Here is an 11,720-nt window from a genome sequence, read left to right on the forward strand (position 1 = left end):
AAAAAAAAAAAAAAAAAAAAAAAACGTTAAAAAAAAAAAAAAAAAGATCAACTTTACATTACTTCTGATTCGTGTCCACTTATGAAGGGCCTATAATAAGGAATGGGCTTAACCGATGGGCCGTGAAAGGGTTTGCGTAGACAAACCCCAGATCAATCTCAATGGTAAGTGTGTACTCACCCAGAGTAATAGAGTTGACTTCAGGGCTAACAAAACATCCATTTGCCTAAGTCAACCGCTAAGTCTCAGCGACTGGGGAAGTCCCTCTTCCCCTAAATGGCTGCCTTCCAGTGGTATAATGTGAAGTTTACGGCTTGAGGAATTTATTGGGAAGCCTCAGAAGGAAGCAACCGTAGTGGAAGGTGTATCATAGTCTTGCCGGTGTTAAAGTTTACCTTTGCTGGTTTTTTTCCTCTTCAGAGAAGATGCGGAAGCCCCGAAAGCCCGCCTGGTGAAACCTAGCTCCTCTTCCTCAGGCTCTCGAAGCTCACGCTCTGGTTCTTCCTCCACTCGCTCCACAGCAAATAGTGCCTCACGCAGCCAGCGGACACTGTCGACGGAAGCAGCACCCCAGCCGGGGCTGGCCACCCATGCATACAGCCTGGTGGGGCCAGCGGGGAGAGGTTCTGAACCAAAGAAAGTCCACCATGCTACCCTGACCAAAGCAGAACCACACCCGGCATGATCCCCAGCCAGAGCAGAACCTTGCAAACCGTCTGAATTAGAGTGGACTTGACTCCCATGCTTTCCTAGGAGTCAGGATCTTAGGACTCTTCTAGTCATTGAAGCTCAGTCACCAGCCACACAACCCCCTGGAACCAGATGACCGGTCATTTAAGTAGCGGTGAGCATTGCGTGGAATGGATTGAAATGAGCACTTTCTTTCTAGGACACTGAACAAGAAAAAGGATGTAAACTGCTCATCTCCAAAAAGGCATCTCGTGGTGCCTTGAGACCAGAGTGGGGAAAAGCGGGGGTCCAACTCTGTGTGTTTGTTGGCCAGGACCTGTGGTGGAAAAAGTTGGGGAAAGGGGAACTGAACACTTAAAACTTCTCACCGGAAATGTTTTGTATCAATACTTTGATTCACCATAGTCAAGGGGAAATGAGGTGGTGTTCATAAATTTTCTATGCATTTCTGCAAATCTACTGGATTATTGTGATTATTCAGAGTCAAGGGGAACCCACAGCCTTATATTACACCTAGCTGCACCAGGTACTGGGCATATCACTTCTGAGAAATTTCAAAGAAGGAAGTAACGTTTCTTCTGACCTGACTTCATTTACCTTAAGGTTTGGATGTTAATTTCACAAGGCGCCGAACTAGCGGGCGGTGCCAGTTTTCCCACTCTATCCACTACTAATCTCCCTATTTCTAGTGAACAGTAAGAGAACTAAGAGAGGAAAACAAAACGTGTGACCAGGGACTGCAAAAAACTTTCCACCTTAATCATGTTCAGAGGGTCACTGACAGATATCAGAAATCTATACTGGAACAGTTGTGGACTTTCCCTCAAATCTGATGTCTCTAAGGACTTTCCTGCTGGATATCTCTGGAGCAAGAAAACATTCACTATGTGTCATTTGACAATGTTCTCAGAAATCTTCTAGAGAAAAAGAGCTCGTTCAGAGATGCTGAAATATCATCTGACATATCCTTGCATTCTCTTCTGAGAACATATGAAATCAGAATTTCAAGACTGACTATGACTAGAAAGGGAGTTTAGATCGGTTTTCTCTTCATATTCCGTAACATGTCAAGGAGCGGTATAAAGAAGTTTACTATTATACCAAACTTGGAGCTTCCTCCATTTCTTTTCATTTTAGGACAAGGAGGTGAACCTGGGACTTTTGATAATTCTAAGCCTTAAATTATCAAAAAGATCAAGGATTACCATTTCCTAATGGCATTGCAAGTACATCATTACCATTCCCTCCTGAGAGGGTGACACAGAATTTCGGTAATTTCCCAGCCTAGCCTCTGAGGAAGTCCAGGTGTGGGCTGGAAGGAAAGGGAATTATATTTAAGGAAGAGCTGGTGAGGATAACTAGTGGGTGGCAGGACAGGGCTGGATTAGTGACTGCTAACATTTGAACTGTTACCATCCTGGAAACAACAGAAATGATTCACCAGGATAACCATCAGAAGAGTTGATTCATGGGGGAAAAAACAAGGTGTGTGAAAAATAAAAAGGAAGCGGCAGCCTCCAATACAAGAACTTGCCTTTTTAATCCTTTTGACTGTTCTGTTAATCAAAACGGACCAACTATTCTGTTAGTCTGATCATGTGGTAAGAATGTAGGCCTGAAACCGCCCCGCAAGGACCCCAGTGCAGATGTCACCAGATCACCGTTGGTATTGTAAAATATTTATTATTAAAAGGGCAGCAGGTTGCAGGGAAGAAAAAAATCGTGCGGAATTTGGAGATGACAGCATGGTTTCTAAAATGGGAATCAGATGCTTAAAGAGAAATGGTGGATCTGAGATTTTGCCCCATTTCTCTGTTTTTTCACGTCTGTGTTTCTCACAATAGAGCCCTCAGATACTGCAAATGCATTTCCTTCTAAGGTTCTTTAAGAAACAGGGGTTGATCCCTGGGTGAAAATTGTAATCTGAGTTTTATCTTCCTCTTAAAAAAAGGGGGGGAAATAGGAGACATTGAGGAAGTAATGTAAAGAATGTCTATTAATTTAAGAAGGCTGGCATATTTGGAATGCTTCTTATACTAACACTGCCTCATTGTAAGATATTAACTCCCTTCCTTACTCTACTTTTTTATTCTTCTGGTAGTGTGATAACATATCACTTCTGCTATGTGATTCTGAGAATTCTTATTCCTACAGTACCTGAGCCAAACAAGTACACTACGGAGGCTGTGGCTGTACCATCACAAGCAATTTGTTCTTATCATTATTTCTACCTTTGAACCTAAGGTTTCCTGCCTATGCCTTCGAAAGCAGGAATCGGTCCCCTTTGCATGATATGGAGATTTAGATTATTTAAACCTGTTAGTTATTAAAAGACAAATACCAGTTGGATATCCAGATTATTTTGGAAATCTATTCATAGTGGAAATCTACGAAACAAAAATCACAGATAACTACCTAATATCTGAGAAATTCTAAGGAATTGAAAATTCTGAGAGAAGATGTTCAAGTCTTAGCAATTATAGTGCACTTCTCTTGGAGTCTGGCTTTTGGGTTCAGACATGGCAAATTCTGGGCTTAAGATACAGTTTTGAGACACTACAGGTTTCAAGCCATATTCCATTAACACTGCGAGTCAAATACATTTGATCCTTTAATGGGAAACCAACAAAATGGTAAAATAACTAAAAGGTAGAAGGAAAAAATGTTTGTGGAAGAAGATAAGGATGGAATGGTGTGAATGTTTAGAGAATAACTATTTCAATAAAACATATAAACCAAACTGAAATTTGGAAAATAATGAAGTTGATGCCCTTGCTGTTACACTGTGTAAAAATATTTTCCGAATGGCTCATGCAAAAAGATAGAGAATTTTGCTTCATTTCTGGTGTTAAACTGTTCATATTTTAACTTCTAAGTTGCCTTGTAATTGAGACTGTATTTGATCACAAAAACCAAATATTTATTACAGATGCATCTGTATCAGCAATTAAAAAATAAATAAGTAAAGGTGATACTGTAGAAGGTGAAGCTCGTATAACCTGCACTGGAAATTTGTTCATTAGCTTGCTGACAAAAGAAGGATGGAAGAACTCAGCCTACATAGGATCTATTATTTATTGATTTCAGTCCCAAATATACCAAGTACTATTTTCTCACAAGGCAAGATGCTAAGCAGTACTGCAGATACCAAGTTATGGCAGAGTTCCTGCTCTAAAAGACTTTACCAAAAATAAATAGTATTTCTTAAGCAAATATTTTATGCCAAGGTCAAGTGCCAACAGAACTCCACACTTGGGGGTTCAAATAAATCTCAAAAGAAGTAAATACAAGAGATTCAAATGAATCTGAAACAAAGTTCACAGAATTAGAGGAGGTGATATACACAGAGCACTTAGTACATGTGACAGGCTCACATATGTTAAGGACTCCATTCCCCAGTCAGAAACCCAAGCCCTCAGACTTCTTCACTGCAGTTCCTATGCCCCCAAACTTTAATTTTCCATCCTGAATGTGTTTGAAACCTTGTGCATTTAAAGAGGTGGAGACAGGACAGTCATCTTATTGACCTTTAAATCCACAAACTCTGAATCATTCTATGTAATAAGAGCATAGTTCAAGTCCTACAATGTACTTTTGAATGACTGGAAACTGGTTATCTACTCTACTTTAATCACTGCTGTTAGGTGGTTTGGCCCTTGTTCCATTTTCCAATGGTTCAGTAGTTAAAATGTGGGTAGTTCAGAGGTTAGTTAAAAACTGTGATATGTAGGATATAGTTCAGAGACTGTCCTTGATAGGTTGAGTGGGAGAAGACTGTAGATACAAAAGAAAATTGAAAGGAGCCTCCCACAGCACACATCTTCCACTCTCTGGAGTTGAAGTTATAGGTGTTTCTAGAAAGAAAATTACACTGTAGTGTAACTAAAAAACAGACCAGGGGCACCTGGGTGGCTCAGTCCATTAAGCCTCCGACTTCGGCTCAGCTCACCATCTTGCGGTTTGTGAGTTCGAGCCCCTCATCAGGCTCTGTGCTGACAGCTCAGGGCCTGGAGCCTGTTTCAGATTCTGTGTCTCCCTCTCTCTCTGCCCTTCCCCACTCACGGTCCGTCTCTGAATAATAAATAAACATTAAAAAAATAAAAAAACAAAACAAACACAAAGATCCTGGAATCAAAAGAGCTAAGTTCCATTTGAGCTCAGCTAGCTGTTAATCCTTCCACAAGTAACATCACTGAACCTCATTTTTCTCCTCATAATGGATGTGTATCTCAAAAAACTGTTTTGATGATTGAATGATATAACAAATGAAAGCACTTTATATGCTGCAAAAACACCATATAAAATTAATATTTTGGGAGGTGGGAAGAAATTAAGTATATACCTCCACGTACTCAAGCCAACATTGCCCCGGAAAAAGCAAATGTGAAAAGAAAATGTCTCCTTCGTATGTTTGAATCCGTCTGTAGGCTTTACTGGCTTTGACAAGGACAAGGTGTCCTCACTCTTGTGACACCCTTTCTGGAGCCACTGTCTGGAAGGTCTTTCTAATTCCGGCCACACCACTGTGTCAGATAGTGTTAAAAAAATCTTTTCATCTATCTGCCCCTTTATCTATCAAATAAGAGTATCAGCTGCCCTGCCTGTTTGAAAGAACACACTGGAAAACATTTCCAGGTACTGAGAAAGGCTCTTAGAATGACAAGGCCTAAATACCTGCCACCATGCACCACAATTTAATTCTAAGTAGTACTGTTTCGTGGACTCGATTAGTAATGTTTTCAAGATGCCTCTGAACGATCTGTCGCTTCGTTTTTTATAAGTCAAGGCAGGAAAGACATTACATCATGTTACTGAAAATAAAAGCAGCTCCGAGAGTCTAAATCAAGGACACGGGGCTACCGGAACCCAGGTTCCTAATGCCTGATTCTCCTCCACGGAAAAACCTGGCTAAGTTTTTCTTTTTCACAAATAACTGCAAGGTGCGGGACTTGGGCAAATGCAGAGGCAGAGCCGAGACGCCAAACCTGTTCTTGGCGGGAGGTGGGGAGTGGCGGAGTTGTCTGGGGTCAGGGAAGCGGCTTTGGCCACCTATTTTGTCGAGGGTCCAGGCACAGCATCCGGCCTTAAAGGTTCTGAAAAGCCGGAGCCCCTCCAACCTCGGCCTCGAGGGCTGCCGGCCTCCAGGTGCCACGGTGACTGAGGGTTCTGGAGGCTTGGCCTGGCTAACCTGTCTCTTCCTACACCCGAGTGGGGCCAGGCGGCTCCCTCCAGCCACAGATCTGTGCGTCCCTGGGCAAGACACCCTAGTAGCGCTCAGGGGTGGGAACATTCCTCCCGGTTCCTAGAAGGCCGACTTAGCCCAAAGGCACCCTAGATACGAAACATAGGAACGTGGAATCCGGGAGGGCCTAAACGAGCCTCTACAACGCCGAAGTGGGGGGTAGGGAAGACAGAACGAGGACGGAGGGGGGGAGGGGCGCAACAACCTTCGCGGCCATTTTGTCCTGGCTCCACTTCCGTCTTCGCTCCCGGGCTGCCGGGGCCGGACCCCTCCCTTCAGGCCCTGCGCCCGTCCTCCCCCGGTTGCGCGTCGATCCAGATTGCGGCTAGTGCCGCTGTCATTGGCTGGTTCCAAAATTGCCCGCCCCTCTTCCTCCACCTCCTTCCGTCCGCTCCCGCCCGCGCTGACGGGGAGCGCATGCGCAGAAGCGGATGCACTCCCCCCCGCCCCCCCCCCCACCGGCCCGGCCCCCCGCGCCTGGGGTGACTGAGGACTCCCGCGCGCGGGCTCTCACGGCTCCACCCTCCCTTTCCCCGGGGCCGTTCGGAGAGCGGGGGCGAGAATGAAAGTTCCAGAACGCTGCGGTGAGTGCGTCATCGCGAGGTGGGGTGGGATGGGGGCGGGAGTGGGCGAGGCCCGAGGGTAGAGCCGGCTTAGTCATTGGGGCTCACAGAGATGGCCGCGTGCCCATTGGTCGAGGAAGTCATGATGGGCAGCCGGCAGGGGTGGGCCCCTTCTGGAAGGTTCTGAGGCAGGGTATAAGAGACAGGGTGGCGGGCGGAAACCGGCCTCATTCAACGCGGCGTTAGCTCTCCAGGTAGCTGTTTCTTTGGCAAGCGGGGCCGGGCCCATCCTGAAGGTAAGGCCTGTCTTTTGAGCTTTTGGGAGTTTCTAAGAAACGTGCAACCTACCACCGGGCTGGTCGGGATTGCAGAGACCCAGACGCTTCTGATCATTTTCTTGTAGGTGGGGGGCCCCCCAGGCCCCTGCCCGCCTGGGGCGCGCTCCTTACGGGGAGGCGGCGGACCTGGCTTTGCGGGCAAGCGGGACGTGGGCTGCAGGCCGTGATGGTCGCCGCGGGGTCAGGGCGGTGCCCGCGGGGAGGGCTGGGCGTGGGCCGCATCCGTTTGCGGGGCACGGGAAGTCCAGCCGGCCCCCTGGAGTGGACCCTTCCCTAGGCTCTCAAAAAGAGGAAGCCGCTTTTGGCACGGGCCCAACGTGGGGGGGAGGGGGCTTCTGAGCACGCCACGCAGGCCGTATTGTGTTGGCTCCGGAGCACGGGGTGGGGGGTGGGGTTGGAGAAGGGTGCGCTGTGAGTCGAGGCCACGTGCTCCTGTCGCAGACCCTCCGGGCAGATGCTTGATTCAGGGCCGGACTCGCCCGCGGTTGGCGCGGTAACACCCCGTTTGCAGCATTTTTCCGCTCTGGCCCTCCCGCGTGGTTTCCTCCGACAAGGGCACTGTTTCTTGGGGGGAGGTGCTGAGTGTAATCTTCTTACCAAAGTGTCCATACCTGATAGCTTGAGGAGCAGGAAGCGTTTCCAAGTGTTGGTGTTTTTTAGCAAACCCTGGGTTTTTTTTTTCTTCCAGCAACTATGTCTAAGGGACCTGCAGTTGGCATTGATCTTGGCACCACCTACTCCTGTGTGGGTGTTTTCCAGCACGGGAAAGTGGAAATAATTGCCAACGATCAGGGAAACCGAACCACCCCAAGTTATGTCGCCTTTACTGACACCGAACGATTGATCGGTGATGCTGCAAAGAATCAAGTTGCAATGAACCCCACCAACACAGTTTTTGGTAAGCTGTTAATTGTGAGCAACATGCCTTGAGTTTTAAGTGGTGTAGACTGAATGAGAAAGTTCAAAGTTTATCAATGTGAGGTAGCCATGAAAGTTTTGAGAATAGGAAAAGCCTTTTTAAGAATTTACGTGGTAATTTTGTACTCTTAAATGCTAAAAGTAGGGTATCAGATTAGGAAATCTGAGCAATTCTGCCAGAGAGAACTTGAGTCCATTTGACTAATCTGGCGTTTGGTTGCTAGGTCTCTGATCTTCACATTTCAGTAATGGTGTACTAGGGTTCTTACTTGGTAGATGCAATGTAACACTTGACCTGATAAACTTCTTTAGATGCCAAACGCCTGATTGGGCGTAGATTCGACGACGCTGTTGTCCAATCTGATATGAAGCATTGGCCCTTCATGGTGGTGAATGATGCCGGCAGGCCCAAGGTCCAAGTAGAATACAAGGGAGAGACCAAAAGTTTCTATCCAGAGGAAGTATCTTCTATGGTTTTGACAAAGATGAAGGAAATCGCAGAGGCTTACCTTGGGAAGGTGAGTAGCCTGCTAATCCTAGAGACCACGTGGCTGGAAGTTGCAGCCTTATGCACTAGATTCCCTGATGAATTCATGGGGTTTTGCTTGAAGGATACACATTAGTAATCTGACTGCCTTATCTTTAGAAAGCATGTGATTGCTATCTTCAGTACAGGCAGAAGTAGAGATGGGAGTATTGCCGGATTTATGAACTGATCTCTAACATGGTTTTGTTTTTTCTATATTTCTAGACTGTTACTAATGCTGTAGTCACAGTACCTGCTTATTTTAACGATTCTCAGCGTCAGGCTACCAAAGATGCTGGAACTATTGCCGGTCTTAATGTACTTCGAATCATCAATGAGCCAACAGCTGCTGCTATCGCTTACGGCTTAGACAAAAAGGTATGTCTCCTTTGTGGAGCTGGGATTCGTTTAACGACTGACTTGAGCCATTGGAGATTTGGATGAGTAATCACCTTGTATTCTAATTGCAGGTTGGAGCCGAGAGGAATGTGCTGATCTTTGACTTGGGAGGTGGCACTTTTGATGTGTCAATCCTCACTATCGAAGACGGGATCTTTGAGGTCAAATCTACTGCTGGAGACACCCACTTAGGTGGAGAAGACTTTGACAACCGAATGGTGAACCATTTTATCGCGGAGTTCAAGCGCAAACACAAGAAGGACATCAGTGAGAACAAGAGGGCGGTCCGTCGCCTCCGTACCGCTTGCGAGCGCGCCAAGCGTACGCTTTCTTCCAGCACCCAGGCCAGTATTGAGATTGATTCTCTATATGAAGGAATCGACTTCTATACCTCTATTACTCGTGCCCGGTTTGAAGAATTAAACGCTGACCTGTTCCGTGGCACGCTGGACCCTGTAGAGAAAGCCCTTCGGGATGCCAAGCTAGACAAGTCTCAGATCCACGATATTGTCTTGGTGGGTGGCTCTACGCGTATCCCCAAGATTCAGAAACTTCTACAAGACTTTTTCAATGGGAAGGAACTGAATAAGAGCATCAACCCTGATGAGGCTGTCGCTTACGGTGCAGGTAATAATCCCACTATTCGAATTAAATGGTTCTAACAGGTGGTCTTGAAAGCCCCACGCTGACTCGCTATGATGAGTGATTCTTAAACATTCGTAGTTTCCACCAAAAGCTTAAGCTGATGATGGTCTAACTTCCTTGGATGTCTGAGCGATAGACGTTTGTTAGGTAACGAGGTTGGTTTTATTTTATTTTTTTTTAATTAAACGTTTTTGTTTTAGCTGTGCAGGCAGCCATCCTTTCTGGAGACAAATCTGAAAATGTTCAAGATTTGCTGCTGTTGGATGTCACTCCCCTTTCTCTCGGCATTGAAACCGCTGGCGGAGTCATGACTGTTCTCATCAAGCGCAATACTACCATTCCTACCAAACAGACCCAAACCTTCACTACCTACTCTGACAACCAGCCTGGTGTGCTCATTCAGGTATGTTTTACTGTATTGGTACCGATTCAGTTATGCTTCAGGTCCTATGAGATTTTGGGAAGACTTGTCCTGCTATGATGATCGATTCCAAAACCATTCGTAGTTTCCACCAGAAGTCTTGTGTTGGCCAATTCCTTCCTTGGATGTCTGAGCGAGGTCTTTCCTGGTTGACCTGAACGTCTGTAAACTGGTACGCTGTGATGCTTGCAACTCCTTAGTAATTCTCATTTCCTACCAAGGTTTATGAAGGTGAGCGTGCCATGACCAAGGATAACAACCTACTGGGCAAGTTTGAACTCACAGGCATACCTCCTGCCCCCCGTGGCGTTCCTCAGATCGAGGTCACCTTTGATATTGATGCTAATGGCATTCTCAATGTCTCTGCTGTGGATAAGAGCACAGGAAAAGAGAATAAGATCACCATCACAAACGACAAAGGTAGGCACAACTTTGGCACTTTTTCCTTTGTCTTAAAAGATCGGGTCTGGGGTCATAGGGACCGTAGATCTTATAAAATCTGTCCAAGGGCATTGAACCCAAGGGCTTGCTTCTAATGGATTTGGAGCATTAACGGTTAAGGTTGGCAGGATAACTGAAGGTTCAATGTCAAAAGTTCTGTCTAAAAGACCAGTTAACTTCCACAGGTCGCTTGAGCAAGGAAGACATTGAGCGCATGGTCCAGGAAGCTGAGAAGTACAAAGCTGAAGATGAGAAGCAGCGAGACAAGGTGTCCTCCAAGAATTCCCTTGAATCTTACGCATTCAATATGAAAGCAACTGTCGAAGATGAAAAGCTTCAGGGTAAAATCAACGATGAGGACAAACAGAAGATTCTGGACAAGTGTAATGAGATCATCAACTGGCTGGATAAGAACCAGGTTTGTTATTTCTAATAAGTTGGGAGTGGGGAGGGTATGGGGTTTCAGCAAGATTAGATGGGATTTTACGATACAAATCGGTCACAGTGATGAATGGTCCATACATTCGCGGTTTCCACCAGAATTTCAGGTGTTGGCAACTCAGATTCCTTCCTTGGATGTCTGAGTGACCCAAGAGTACATTGGTAATTAAGACTCCTATGTGATGGTAGGTCTTTGCATTTTAGGAACATCAGGTTGACTTGGTAGGAAGTTTCCTCCTTTGAGGAACCTATAGTAAAGAATTGTTTTTTCTTCTTCAGACTGCAGAAAAAGAAGAATTCGAGCATCAGCAGAAAGAGCTGGAGAAGGTCTGCAATCCCATCATTACGAAGCTGTACCAGAGTGCAGGAGGCATGCCTGGAGGAATGCCTGGAGGCTTCCCTGGTGGTGGAGCTCCCCCCTCTGGTGGTGCCTCCTCTGGGCCCACCATTGAAGAGGTTGATTAAGCCAACCTGAGCATAGGTCTAGCATTGTTCCACACAAAACATTTGAAGGACCCAAATTTGTAGCAAATTCCATGGCAGTGAAGTTGAGCTGCTATAGTTAATAAAACTGGGCATTCTTGATACTTGAATATGGAATATGTGCACAAGGAAAGGAAATACAACATTGCACTTTATAAGCACTGTATTGTTAAGTGGAAAATGCAATGTCTTAAATAAAACTGTATTTAAAATTGGCACCATATGATTGTCTTGAGTCTATACAAGGGCGGCAGGCATTTTTGGTTTGGGGCTGGATGGATATTTGGCTAACTGCAAATCACACAAAATAGTATTTGGGCAGTTCTGTCTTTCAAAAGAAGCCTCGGGTTAATGAATTCATGTTAATGTTGTATTTGGGGTTTGAGATTTAATAGTAAAGTGAACTTTGAATTTGCAGATTTTTCAGTGTTGGGAGAACTGTTGATGGGAAGGAAGTATTAAAAATATCAGAAGGGGTTTTTGTGCTTGGATGGTCAGTCTGAACAGTGAAATAGTCCGCGGAAGTAGCATTAAGCATGTGAAACTGACCCACGTGGAACTGTAAAGCCCTGCACCAGCACGTTTGATAACAGTTCTGTTCCTTTTTCTCAAC

The 11,720-nt window shown here is 45.6% G+C and overlaps 2 protein-coding genes and 2 non-coding genes across 4 annotated transcripts in view; all 4 read left to right on the forward strand.

The window, feature by feature from the left end:
- Positions 1 to 3,251, forward strand: part of CLMP (CXADR like membrane protein) — a 98,497-nt gene extending 95,246 nt beyond the window's left edge. The window contains 2 exon segments of the mRNA XM_049611569.1: positions 421 to 665; positions 668 to 3,251. Of these exon segments, the coding sequence (XP_049467526.1) occupies positions 421 to 665; positions 668 to 720 (298 nt within the window). The 3' untranslated portion in view covers positions 721 to 3,251.
- A 3,434-nt stretch (positions 3,252 to 6,685) lies between these two features.
- Positions 6,686 to 11,325, forward strand: HSPA8 (heat shock protein family A (Hsp70) member 8). Its single transcript, XM_049611557.1, has 9 exons — positions 6,686 to 6,791; positions 7,522 to 7,731; positions 8,064 to 8,269; positions 8,503 to 8,655; positions 8,748 to 9,303; positions 9,522 to 9,724; positions 9,964 to 10,162; positions 10,369 to 10,601; positions 10,904 to 11,325. Exons 2-9 carry the CDS (start codon positions 7,527 to 7,529, stop codon positions 11,087 to 11,089), a joined length of 1,941 nt encoding a protein of 646 aa, XP_049467514.1. The 5' UTR covers positions 6,686 to 6,791; positions 7,522 to 7,526; the 3' UTR covers positions 11,090 to 11,325.
- LOC125917952 (small nucleolar RNA SNORD14) lies at positions 9,367 to 9,454 on the forward strand. Its single transcript, XR_007456340.1, has one exon. It is a non-coding gene; the product is annotated as a small nucleolar RNA SNORD14 (small nucleolar RNA).
- LOC125917960 (small nucleolar RNA SNORD14) lies at positions 9,794 to 9,879 on the forward strand. The gene has a single exon (XR_007456343.1). It is a non-coding gene; the product is annotated as a small nucleolar RNA SNORD14 (small nucleolar RNA).
- Positions 11,326 to 11,720: the final 395 nt, after the last annotated feature.

The sequence above is a fragment of the Panthera uncia genome, chromosome D1, assembly GCF_023721935.1.
Source record: "Panthera uncia isolate 11264 chromosome D1, Puncia_PCG_1.0, whole genome shotgun sequence".
In the NCBI taxonomy this organism is placed as follows: Eukaryota; Metazoa; Chordata; class Mammalia; order Carnivora; family Felidae; genus Panthera; species Panthera uncia.

What these genes read in the sequence shown, in the direction of transcription:
- HSPA8 (XM_049611557.1), top strand. Translation starts at nt 7,527, where the DNA reads ATGTCTAAGGGACCTGCAGTTGGCATTGATCTTGGCACCACCTACTCC. An exon ending in CCCCACCAACACAGTTTTTG is followed by an intron (nt 7,732 to 8,063) that starts GTAAGCTGTTAA and finishes AAACTTCTTTAG; the next exon opens with ATGCCAAACGCCTGATTGGG. An exon ending in CACCATCACAAACGACAAAG is followed by an intron (nt 10,163 to 10,368) that starts GTAGGCACAACT and finishes TAACTTCCACAG; the next exon opens with GTCGCTTGAGCAAGGAAGAC.